Source organism: Halyomorpha halys, unplaced genomic scaffold, assembly GCF_000696795.3.
Source record: "Halyomorpha halys isolate HHAL.00 unplaced genomic scaffold, Hhal_1.1 Scaffold4.1, whole genome shotgun sequence".
NCBI lineage: Eukaryota > Metazoa > Arthropoda > Insecta > Hemiptera > Pentatomidae > Halyomorpha > Halyomorpha halys.
Genome location: NW_027116287.1, coordinates 4,029,110 through 4,043,184, shown reverse-complemented (window position 1 = coordinate 4,043,184; position 14,075 = coordinate 4,029,110). Strand labels below are relative to the sequence as shown.

General features: G+C 30.0%; 1 protein-coding gene across 1 annotated transcript in view; it reads left to right on the top strand.

The window, feature by feature from the left end:
* The window catches only part of LOC106686424 (protein lozenge), a 142,397-nt gene extending 131,006 nt beyond the window's left edge, over positions 1-11,391 (top strand). The window contains exons 4-5 of the mRNA XM_014429768.2: positions 5,885-6,016; positions 9,770-11,391. Of these exons, the coding sequence (XP_014285254.1) occupies positions 5,885-6,016; positions 9,770-10,161 (524 nt within the window). The 3' untranslated portion in view covers positions 10,162-11,391. The remainder of the gene's footprint in view (positions 1-5,884; positions 6,017-9,769) is intronic.
* The last annotated feature ends 2,684 nt before the right edge of the window (positions 11,392-14,075 follow it).

Below are 14,075 nucleotides of genomic sequence, written 5' to 3'. Positions count from 1 at the left end.
GATCCAAAAATATTGAAAACGTGTTCTGCCGTTCGTTTAAATGGGTCCTAGGAGTGGATAAAAACAAATTTTACATAATTTTAGAAATTTGTTATATTGTTTTCCATCTTGGCTGTGTATGGATTTTAAGGTTATTACATAAATGGGCTATCCCCAATTTTGTTTGTTCTCGTGTTGGTTTGATTGATGGTGTTCTGGAGTCTTAGATGGGAAGAAGTAGGCATCAAAATAAATGCAAAATGGCTGAGCAACCTACGTTTTGCAGATGATATTGTGCTCTTTGCAAAATGCATGGAACAACTGAGAGAAATGATTAAGCGGCTTCTGGCATTGTGTGAAGAGGTTGGTCTTTATTCGAACAACCAGAAGACGAAACTTGTAACTAATGGCGTAAAAGAGGAGCGTGAAATTAACAACCATAAGTTGAAGAATATATTTATCTGGGTCAGTTAATATAATTCACAGATAGAGGAGCAAAAGAGGTCCAGAAGAGATTGGCACTCGGTTGGAAAAAGTTTTGGTTCCTTAGGCATTTAATGAAGGGAAAAACAATTATTGACCTTAAAAGGTTGGTCTTCGATAGTTGCATTAGCCCAGTGGTCACTTATGGATGCCAAGCGTGGTCACTGACTGTAGTTCAGGAGAGGAAATTACAGGTGTGGCAAAATAATATTGGAAGAAGCATTGTGAATGTGAGGAAAAGAGATCGAATAAAAAATTCTTGGATCCAGAAAGAAACAGGACTCGCTAACACACTGAAGATGACAAGATTGAGGGAATGGAAATGAGCAGGGCATCTCCTTCGAAGCGAAGATGACAGATGGTCAAAAATTGACACAGAATGGACTCCTTACGACCTTCCCTCTTTCCTTAAGAGAATGGTAGGACCCCTCTGGTGGAGAGCTGCTAGGAACAAGGATGTCTGGAAGAAAAAAGGAAAAGAACTCGCCTCCCAATAGGGCTGGTCCCCCCGGGAAGTGCTGAATATTACTCCCGAAAGGGAAGGCCTATGCAGGAAAGAATACAGAAGAGGAGAGAGGGAGGAAGAAGAGAAAATTGATAGAATTTAATGTTTTGTCAACTATTATATATATATATATAATTTTTTTTCTCTATCTTCTTTAAATGTTTATATTATATTTTGTAATGATTTAATTTAATTGCATAAATAAAAGGCTATTTTCATTTCATTTCATATAATTGGACATCTGGAATAGAGCTTTGGAGCTCCACCAAACCATCAAATTCATCCTGTATCCGATCCTTACAATCCAAAATCCTGCAAGCGAAATAATTATTTGAACCTCATATATGTGTAAAATAAATAATTTCTAACAAAAATGTTATTCTTACAATATATATTTTTTTTTGCATATTTATCGGAACCACCTACAATCTAGTGAGGCTCACGTATAAAAAGCAAGCGAATGTTAAGGGTTACATAAGTTTTAAAAACCCACATTTTTTAATTGAAAAAATATATTACTATAATAATAAAAATTATTATAAGCTGACGACTGACGGATCAGTTTCTATCTTGTTGACATGCCCCTCCAAAGATAGGGCACCCGATACCCCATCGATGGATATCAACGAGTCAAGACTTTTTTGCCGGCTTGATTAGGAAGTGAGGTGTAGGATGTCTGTTACCTTACACCGAGCTGTTTCACCCTACATGGCTACCTCCGTCGTGGCTGCCCGATCGTCTCGGCTGATAACATCAGTAAGCGTGGTCATGGATTTGAAGGATCCGAGAGCTTTAGGAAGAGGGATCCATTCATATAAGCAGCGTGCTAAAAATATTCATTCACTACATTCACTATTCTGTTTTTATCAAAATTATTAATGATAGTGAAAACTCGAAGAAAGTAAAAAACTACTATTAGGATATTTTTTAATGTTATATTATTTTACATCAATTCCAAAGGACAAAAAAGTATTATCTTTTTTCCCTCATTCTGTATTTTAGTGTTTATTGTATTTTTATATTTCTTTTTGTTATTATTTCCGTTGTCTAATAGCTTTTTTTAATTCTTGTTTATTTATATATATATTATTTCACTGTAAATCTTAATTTTATTTTATATAATTTCCTTTGTTAATTTTTTTATAAATTTTTAGATATTTCAAATCATATTTAGCCATACCTTAGTGTACTTTTATTTCATGTTATTTATCCTCTTTCTTTGTTACAAAATTTTAATTGTTTATATCTTTATTAGGTTTGGCGAAGCCCTGCAACGTAGGGCGAAACTTTGCCACATATTGAATAGTTTAATTACTATTTGATTTTTTTTTTTTTTTACCATGAACGACCATCTTTCTTTTATATATTACACACCTTCAATCAAAAACCAATATTTAAAAAAATATTATTCAGGATCGAAAATTGCCACTTACAAGTACAATTTACATGTCAGACAACAAGAAACAACATTGTAGACTGTTGTCATGAAATGAGAAGTTTGGTACCTGATCATATCCCCTATTAACTTATTCGAATTCGATTCTCTCTACTTTCGATTACGCATGCGCAAATGTACCTTTCTTGGCACACCAATATTACAAAACTGCTCATTCTATTAGGGTTAGAGTTGAGAATTAGCTTAAGATGGGTCTATTGTCAGTTTTAGCGAATTTCATCTCTTACTTTCGTACATTACAATATTTTCCTTGAAGCACTTCTATTTCGATTAAAGTTTGAGCTAAGTAAAATATTAGAGTGAAGATGTAAAGTAAGTGCAAATGTAAAAATGCAAGTAAGATTTCTATCAAGTTTCACCCGTTAAACTCACTTAGTCTCTGCTCTGTTTTTCCAATACTAGTGACGCGGCTGAGAGAGAAGCGCTGCGATCACCTGGAATCCAGCTTAGCCTTCCAAATGAAGACGAGAAAGCTTGGTCCAGAGTTTCCAAGTCTGTAAATATTTCGTATAGGTGTGAATGTGTGCTAGGATGGAATTATGTTATTATTATTTTCTTTACGTTGTGTTTATATTATTATTCAATTATCTTTGTTTATTTAATGTAATTTACAACTGTAAAAATAATAAATATAATAAGTAAATATGTGGAATGTTTCATTTACACTTGAAAATCTTGTGAAGGAACCACCCGTTAGTGGTACTCCAAGCATTAATTTAAATTAGAAGGTCCCGTGGCCATCTTATTTCAAACGCCTCGGAGGATTATTAAGGATTGTTAAGGCTGAGAGATTAAGAATTAATAGGTTAGGATGGGTAAGGAGTTTGGAATGAAAAAACACATATCTGCAACGAATGGGATGTTAAGGTCTTTGTGGATGAGTTTAATTGTAACGTAATAAGGGCGCATCAAGGATTTTACGTAGGGGTTTGGATTGTAAGGATTGGATGCGGGAAGAATTTGATGGTTTGGTAGAGCCTAATTCAATTATTAAATTAGAATAATCATCATATTAATTCACTAATTTTTGCAGTTACAATATTTCTTTATTATTACTATCTCGTTAATTTTTTATTAATTTTTTTTTCACAATTTCGTCTTGTACATCGATGGTTTACTTCACAGGAGTGCCAAGAAGATTTCCACTTACAAAAAATACGATTAAAGGTTATCTTTTTTTAAAAAATACAAATTTTCGACTAATTTTTTGACTAAACAGATCTAGGTAGAAATCTAAATATATTTAGTAATTTTTTAGATACGTCTACATTTCAAAAAATATTCGTCCCACAAATTTTATTCTTGAATGAAAACTCATTGATCTTGAAATATAAGTACTTATGCAAAGAGGGAGGTCCCAATTTTCCTAAAAATAACATTTTTAGATATTAAAATAATCAAGTATAAGAAAAAATACTTATCGTTAAGTATAAGCTTTGCTTAAATAGTGAAATAAATGTGAAAAAAAAAAAAATTTTAGTTTAATTTCGAGTTAAACGTATTCCTCCCAAGAGATCACCGTAGATAGGTTTACTTTCTCTACGAGAGAATTTTTTTTGACAGATGTAGTACTATTGAAGTTAAGCAGAAATACCTAGACGTAGTGAGGAATCTAAACTGACCTATTTAATTGGTAGACATTTTTTTCTTCTCTTTAACTTAAGACTTTTTGTTGAATAAGGCATCCGTTGCGCTTTAGAAATTTGCATACTTTTATACAAGCTTGTTTCACATTATCAACACTAAACGGATCGATGTTGAAAATAAAGCTGTTACTAGAGGGTGCAACCTCGACATTAAAACCGTGAAAGATAATTTATTGCACATATTTCTGAGGCAGTGAACCAATAAGCTAAACGCTTTGCAATCGCACCCTCAGAACCATCTGATCTTTCATACACAGCTAACCTATTATGAAACGGCTCACGCAATTTATATACCTTTGTTCACCTTCAACCGCCGCGGGTCGGGGCATTTTAATTTAAATCCTTCAAAGGGGTTGAGGTTAATTCTATCCGAGTGAAGAGCTATCAAAAAGTTGTTATACTCTTGATAAAATAATATTGGGTCAGGTTTAATTACGAAATAAACTATGCACTATATGCTGATTCGAATATCCTCTCATATGAAAATGAGTTGGTTCGAAAATTATTCGTGTTATCTAATTTCTCCCTGTCTCTATCCGTAACCTCTTCTTTAACTACTTATAACATCTGTTTATTTACTTTCCTTTCTGTTCAAGTATTAATATTTCGTATGTATCTATACGTAGTTAAAAATTGTAGGAGGATAGTCAATAAAGGTATCAAAATAGTAAAAGAAAACTATTTATTGTTAACCAACGCTTCGTCAGGGCTAAATGAAAAACAACAAAGAAACATTTTAGAATTAACAGCACATTAAAATAAAAAACATTTCAAAACAATTGTTATGTTTATAAAGTATATAGAAAATAATTAATGATAACAAATAAAGGAAATATACATGTAGGTAGACTGGAAATAAGTTACTAATAAATAGTTTCCAGTCTACCTACATGTATATTTCCTTTATTTGTTATCATTAATTATTTTCTATATACTTTATAAACATAACAATTGTTTTGAATTTTGTTTCAATTAATTCTAATTTTTTTTTTCATTTAACCCTGACGAAGCCTTGCAAAGTGTTTCGTTGGGCGAAACGTTAGTTTACAATAAATAGTTTTCTTTTACTATTTTGATAGCTTTATTGACCGCCCCACCTACACTATCTTCCTACAATCTACTTCATACGGTCAGCTATCTTCTTTCAATACAAAAGCTAAAAATATATTGTTTTGTGTTGAGTTCAGAATTTTTTTATTTAAGAATTCCCACTCAAAAAGCGGCTTTCCTTAACCTAAATTTTGTATTAACTTCCAAATTATTTTAAGTCCCATTCCTCTCTTATGGCGTGCCCCATCACCTTATCCTTCAATCTCTTTCAAAATCTTTTTCAACTTTCATCTTTTCTTTTACTCTTACTTTTCTTACTAAACGCATTCTGGTTCTTAGTTCATTTCTGTTGTCTGACTTTTCTTCCTTTGATCACCTTTTACGCTCCAGGTTTCTGCTCCATATTTCATAATACTCAATACTATACTTTTATATATTTTTTCTAGTTTCAAAAATGATATTTTTGTATTATAATATTGAATTGAGCATTGATATTACTTTTTTATTATATGAAATCCTTTCTTTTTATTTATTTTTTTTGGTAATTACTTTATAAAAATATTTCATTTTTATTGACCTGACAGTGGGAACGTTAGGTTAATTTGCAAATTTCTTTTACATGGCTTTAGCAGTTTTGAGACAAAGGGACTATTGTTAACGGTTTTAAAGTTATCCATTATTGACGCCCTCAAATTATATATAAGGAAACATAAACTTTAATATTATTAAATTAATATTACTAATAATTATTGTTTATTTCGGCAGAGAGCATAGGGAGCGGAGAGAACGGATGGTACAGCCCCTCCTGTGGCGGTTACCCTGGACCTACCAGCTACCCCCAGATCGAGGCGGTGCCCAGCGAGCCGTCACCGGTAACTGCCTACCAACCGCCTCCAGGTAACTACAATCCTACAATATCAATAATATCATGTATTAGTTTATTATATTATTTAGTAGGTTATTAAGGACATTATAGTGAATTCGTGAATTTAAAAAGAGTCATTTTACTCAAGATAGAATAGGTTGGTGACCTAATAATACTCCCACAACACGTGAGAAATGACCAGGTAGGAGGTAAAAATAAAAAATCCAGGTTATAAAAATTAAAAAAAAAAAAAAAAAAAAGCTTTCACGAGTCTAATTAAGTGATTTAGATAACTCTGAACATGGTGATCTTTAAATTACTGACAATATTCAGGCGCCAATTTTCAACAAAAAAACTCATTTCCACGATTCGAAACGAAAAACTAAATCTACTATTAAAATTTTGATTTGAAAATTTTGCTTACATTCACGAGGCAAAAAAGATGCCATGACAATCGGATCACAAGCAAACATAAAAAATCATTTATAATTAAATTACTGCCCAATTACTAGTTTCAAGAGCTCATTTCACTACGAAAATTATAATAAATCATATTAAAATAATTTTTTTTTTCAACGAAAGGATATTAACAATATCAAGTCACAACAATGATAATTCAAAAATTACTTATCTGTTATTTGTCTCTTTCTGTCCGGTTTCTCAATAAAATATGAGAGTAAAGGTAGCGGTCAATGTCATTTTCAAAAAATGTTGGCTGTCAAAACATTTTAGGATCCCAAAAGTCATTTTTTTTTTTGTGACATATTTTGAGATATCCTACGGCCTTTTTAGAACTCGAAATAAAATTAAAAAATTGAAATAGTTTAAAACGTTGAAAAGTTATAAATAATTCAATTAAGTTCTTGAGTTATCCGGTGAGTAACTCCTGTATAAACATAAAATATTGTGATTAATTAACAATTTAACATTATAAAATGCTACATTTTGTCTTTAACCATGTTTTATGACCGAACAGCTCATGTATGCAAATGTATTAAATATAGCTATGAGACAGCCAGGGTTTGTAAAACATTGTTATATAACTCATTTATCATATGTATGAGAAAGAATGATGCCTGAGACCATGTAATAACCAACATGAATGTACAGTGATCTTCGGAAAACATGTTATTTAATAAATGAATAAATAAAAGAGAAAAGTTTGGGGTCCGTTCGACTCACCTCACCCGTTAAAATTTTACGTTTTCGCCATGTTTCTTCAAAATTGTATTATTATTTTATTAAAGTTTCAATTGAAAAGTTATTTTAATTTCCTTATATTTATTACAATATATATTGAATTTTCTCAAAACATTAAGATGGTCTTAAACTTTTAGCGGGAGTAAATGTAGAAGGAAGAAGATAACAGGCATCCACCAGACTCCATCAAAAGCCAGCTCTACATCGAATTAAAAAACTCCCTCCTTATTCATTCATTCAAATAAATTTATTACTCTTTACAGTTCTCAATCAATCTCGTACATAATGCTCTGCTCGCTGGCGCTGGCATGTAATGAAACCGATCCTACATCCACTTTTTTTTCCATAGTCGGGCAAAAAAACTGAAGTAGCTCACATCCTCCATATTATAGCAGTAATATAAGAGCAATATGACCCTTACCTGTCGGAGGGATTTAGCTTCAGCCTGGGCATAGGATACCTTCACAACTGCGCAGATAAATTTTAAATCATTTTCATGAGAAAGGGTAAATAATGAAGAAGGTGGTCAGAGTGGCGGTGTAAAGAGAAACAAAAATAATTAACAACTATTTATTTTCCGACGTTTCACCCCACTTTGTAGAGCTGATCAAGTTGATAGATGTGGATGTAGGGGAAACGTCGGAAAATAATTAGTTGTTAACTATTGTTTCTCTTTTGACCACAACGTTGACGATCTTCTTAATTATACGGTCAATTATTTATGAATATAAATAATATATTTTATTTTGTTCATTATTTATAATTATAGTTCATAACATTGTAATGGAACAAGAAAAAAAAATGTCTGATCCCTCTACCCTCAAGTTTCGTGGTTTTACTTTTCCTAGTATACACTAGGACTCTTTGTATCTACGTTGAATCCCGTCTGTGTCGGGCCTGCCATGACACGTGATGAATCCGGTGTTTCGGGATATTGAATCTGCTTTTTTCTGCGTCTGTTGAATCCCGTCCGATATGTGATTTAAAGGCTCATTCTTGCACATTGGTCAGTGTGTATGTCCATACTCATGTGCGACATCTGATCGTTTTCCGCTTCTTTCTTTGACCATTTTGAAGTTATTAATGAGTGTTTTCGGTGGTATTGATTGATTTTTATTTTCTAGAGTACAGGGTCTGGTGGATGCTGTAAAAAGCTGTACAAGTGAAAGTAATTTGATTATTTTAATTGACTCATGTACCTATAAAATATTGCTGTAACACAGTAATTGACAAGGAATAAAATGTAGGTGCTTATAATAAAATGAATAAAACGGGTTACGAAAACAACTAGTACTTAACGCATCCTGATATTTTATTTCAACTCAATGAATCATTTGAAAACATTAAGGAAAAATTTTTCTCTCGGAGAAAATTATCGATAAATCAAATTCCAGGGTCATTTTAGCAATAAATGATAAATTTGAACAGAATCTTTGTGTGAACACGGTATTATGTCATGGAGCAGTGTTGTTAATGCATTCTAACAAAGAATCGATTCTGAATCGACTCAAAGGATCTCAGTGCTTTAGATGTTTTTAAAAATTTATTTATTGTAATTTACAACTGAACAAAAAAATATAATAAGTAAATATGAGGAATGTTTCAAACAGGATAATCTTGGGAAGGAACCACCCAATGGTGGAACTTCAGTACCTTAAGAATTTAAAAGTAAAATCCTTAGAAATCAACACTACCTTTCTCCATTTCCTTTCAAAAAGGCTGGTGATTACATACTTCATCCTTAATATCTCGGTCAATTTTCAAGACAGAAGAAAGTGTTCCTGCATTAATATAGCAAATCCTAAAAAATAGAGAAAATAATTCTTTAAATTCAATAATATGGAGCCAATCATTGGATTTAGACTCTACTATTATTTGTAAGGAAAGGTAGAATATAGTTTTTAGAAAATCCAGAAATGATATGAAAATATATATAGAAGAAAAAATTGGAGTCTTTTGATAGGTTACCTTGAATAAAGATTGTTATCTTTATGGAAATTCTCCCTTCCTACTCTTGGAGTAGTATCAAGGAGACCACAATGCAATAGGTATTCAGCTGAAAAGATGATGGAGGAACCTGAACTCTTGCCATTTGGTAACTCCTTCATTCCAAGTATCATAGTCGCTAGTTTTCTGTATTTGTTTTGTTTGTTGTGCTGTCACTCTTACTCTGTCACTGTAGGTTGTTTTAATTTTTTTCAAAATGGATAGGATCTGCTCTTGGAGCTTCTTTGAATATAAGGGTTAAGAAATAATTTGTCCAGCTCCATTTCAATTTAAGGTACACAAAATAATCATTGCAGGGTTATAACACATTGTTGCCAGGCTAGCACACATCAAACAGTTTGAAAATGGTTAATGATTATTTAAATCATGGAGTAGTATAAGTATACTTAAATATTACATGCTTGAATTGTGGAAAGATTTAACAATTAGTTATCAGCTGCGATTCGAAATACTATTTCTTTTTTACTTTCCAAATAACATCCAAAACATCCTTAAGATGTCAAACTAGTATAGTATTTTCTTATTCTGCTTTTGCTTGAAAATTTCTCATGCATTTATTTAAACAATGACTCTTTCAGTTTTAGAGAACCTAGACTACACTGGGAGTGGTTATAAGACAAGCACGCAGACTGGCCTGCCAGAAGAGAGCTACGATCCTGGGGGTGGCTACTGGGCAGGAGCGGGCTACAACAGTTACTGCCCCCAACCGCAGCACTATTCCCCCACGCCTCCCAGCATACCCCAGCATATGGTGCTATATCCATCCATATACTCCACCGTCAACCAGAACCAGATCCACCTCCATCTCCACAACGGCACCGAGTACGACAAACCTACCGAATCTGTCTACGACGATGTGACCACCATAGTCACTCCCAACAACCTCACCATCAGCATGGGTGGTCATGGAAGAGCCATTGAGGAACAAGAGTACAGGCAGGAGCCCGGTCCTGTTTGGAGGCCCTACTGACAGTGTGACAATTTCTCTGATGGTTTATAAATAGCTCTCAGATTGTACTTAATTATTTATTAAATAGAAATAAACACCTTTAAAGAGCGCAAGATCCAAAATACCAAAAGGAATTAGCCAATAAATAGTTTTAAAAAAGTAAAATTTTCAAATACAGCAAAGAACACTTATGTTCCTTGTATTTTAAAAGGGAAAACAAATGTCAATTGTTAACTAGCCTGGATTTCAAGACGTTCAACTAGCATAGCTTAAAAACAGGAAATTAAGACGAAGCATACTATACAAGATACAGATAGGCACCATATGTTAGTTCTTTTAGGCTTTAAACAATGAAAATAGAATTTAAACAATTGATTCATGGTTTTAAAATAATAGTTACTGCCTAAAAATAATATTCAATGGTTTAAGGATTGACAATTATTGATTTTCTTTGTAAAAATATCTCATTAGCTTTTTCAATAAAAGTAAATAATTTTTATTAAATACAGAAATAAAATATATATAAAAAATTGGCTTTTATAATTTTCATTGATACAAATAAAATTCTTACTCAGCCAAAGAAAGGCAAGACTTTTTAATTTATTTATAATATATCAATTTTTTTTTTTAATGCTCAGGCATAGATGTAACAATTTTACAAGTATGACAATTCAAACATGCATGTAAATTGTATAAATTTACTATTACATCTAATATATTAAATTACATTTTGTACATAAAAATAAATTTATGATATTGAACATAAATTACATCTTCTTAGATTAGGAAATAAAAAAAAATAATAATACAAAAAAAAAATATGTATATTGTATAAAGGATAAGTTGTCATTTTAATTTTTGACAACTGCAATGTATATAATATATAATTATTTATAATATATAAGCCTAAATAGGATAATTAATCCTAAGCTGTTTTATGTGATATTTTTTTAAATAGTTTTACATATGTATGATAATAATTCTTAGTGAAACCAGTGAATTCTCATTCCATTATGTGGATCAAAAATTATCAAATCTATCATCTAGATATGTATATTAGAATGGATATAGTTTATTATGTATGTACTGTAAAAAAACAAAATGGTTTAAATAATTATTTTACAAAAGATGAGGAACATATATCTTACCTAATTCATTTAAAATACTGTCATTAGTGACTATATCTATGTTTGTAAAAAAAAATATCACAATATGCTCCATTTAGGGTCAGCTATTGGGTCGGAGATTTGTCTTAACCTCTGACTCAATGACTGACTCTTAGATCTTTAAGTTTTTTTGTTTTTTTTCATTTATGAATAATGCAACAAAATTACAGGGAAATGATATACAAATGATAACAAATATATGTAAATGCTATAGGTGCATCCAAAGATAAAACAAATATATATAAGTAAAAGAATCACAATGTTTCAATTTCTTAACAACCAGGTATTGTAAAAATTGAAATGGTTATTTCAGAAACTATAGATAGACGTATATTAGTCAAGAGCAGATAAAAAAAACTGTAAACTTTCTAGAAAAAAAATACTAAAATTCATTAAGAAATATTAAATGATAACAATAAAGAAAAAAAAAGTAAGGACATTTATTTGATTTGTACATTCAAAAAATTTATTATTTTTCCAATGCGTTAAATTAAGCATTCTAGACAACTTGATTGACTGTGTTAACTTTTGAAAAAAATATACATAGAATATAGTGCAATACAGATAACACATACAACACATAAAAATCAGCAGTAAGTGATATTATTCCTTTAAAATTATACAAGCTAAAACGTCATTTGGTTCAGAAGGTAAAACATATCTTTGACAATAACTACATAATTTAAAGTAAAGTTGATCAAATAAAATATTAATTAGTTTTTTGGCTTTCTAATTATTCCAACATAGTGTCTTTCTTTAACCCATAGATTAACTTAATTGATTTTCAACTAAAATTAATTAGCTGAGGATTAATAATCATCTACTCTTTTAGAATTTAAAAATAATAATAAAAAAAGAATATTTTTTGTTTTTGATTCAATATATCATACGGAACATATATGACATTTCTGAAATAGCCATTTCAATTAAGATCCACCATAAATGAAAATTGTAATATTAAATACACAATACATTTTTTAAAAAATATGTATCATGTTTTTTTATCCATTTCAAAATAAAACTTAATTCACTGAACCCTAATATCAATTTTAAAATAGTGCTTGGAATCTAACTGGCTTCGTCCAATTTCTGCAATGAGGACCACACAAGTAGTCATATTCTACAAAATTTAATTAGTGTAGATTAAGAAGAAAAAAACTCATTTATGTTAAATAACTGCTGGAAAATGGTTTACTTTTTTTATTTACGTAATCACAGCCTATGAAAATACTAATACTTGTTAAAAATATATGTATATATATTACGCCAGTGAAACTACACATTAGGATCTATTTAATTACATTAAAAAATTGGAGACGATGCTTGAAAAAGCCTCAAATCATAAAAGCTAGCTTATCTATGCCTATAATAAAATTTTAATAGGATATTGTTTAAAGATATATAGAAATAGTAATATATATATTTTATTTTTAACACATCAAAAATTTAGTAAATTATTTAAAATAAATTAACAAGGATATTTTTAATTCACATTGGAGAAATAAAAACAAAAAAAAATGCTCTGAAGGAAGGGTTCCTGATTTCTCCATTAGCAGAGATTTGCAAAAATGTATGAAATATAATGAAAATATTATTGTTTTCCTTTTCTCAAACAGCTTTTCAAATATCAATCTGAATCAATGAATGTAGAAACAGTTAAAAAAAAAAAATTTTTCTATATTCAGGATTATGATTGTACCAATTTAAAGTGAAACAGAAAATTAAATTTAAAAAGAAATACTGAAATAGTAAAAACAAAAAAATAACTTTTAAACAAAAACCACGGCTAGAAAGAAACGTCTGCACCTTGGATTTTTCTTAAAAAACAAATTTACAAAAAAATCATCGATATGCTTTATAAAACATAACTCATAAAAATTTTGGCTACGTCAGTATTTCAATTAATATATTTAAATTTTATGAAATTTATCTGTGAATCCACTTCCTTTATATTTCATATTGTTCTGTTTTGAACATCTAATTTTATTATTCAATTAATAATCATATTTGTTTCATAACCAAAACAAATTTCATTTCACTTTTATTTCTTCCCAACCTTGACGATTCTTTATTTGCTATGTGAACTTTTTTTTTTATTTTATTGATTTCATGGTTAGTTTTTTTTTTTTTTCAGAATATATCTACATAAAAACAATTCTATATCTGAACTATTATGTTGCATATTTTAAGGTTCTGTATTGTCTAAAATCCCAGTATCAGCTTATGTATGACCTTTAACCAATCAAACTTCCTGGTTAGTATAATATTAAATATATTTAATAAATAAATTATATCCAATACTTGATATATAGTAATGATATATAGTAGATTATAGTAAAACTGGATTCATAAAACCCCTTAAAATCAGGATTTTAAATAAATTCAATAAAAAATGTATTTATAATTTGAAATTCATGTGAAAGAAAATTAGGCCATGGCTATTATTTTTATTTTTAAAAAATTGTTGGTTCTATGATTATTATAAGGGTTTAATTATTATTTCAAAATGTGTATTTTTAAAAGTGAAAACTTATAATCAATAACTATTAAAAATGTTTCAGACTTTTTTTTGGTTAAACTACAGCTAAAATAAAGACAATTTAAATTTTAAAGAGAACTGTTCAATTAATTTTAAGAAAGGTTTAATGCTAACATAAATCCAAGACCTCAACTGACATTTCATGTGAGAAATAATATTGGTCATATATAAATTTATTTTTCTCAAAAGAAAATTTTGTATTTTATTTATTTATTATTTTTACATATATA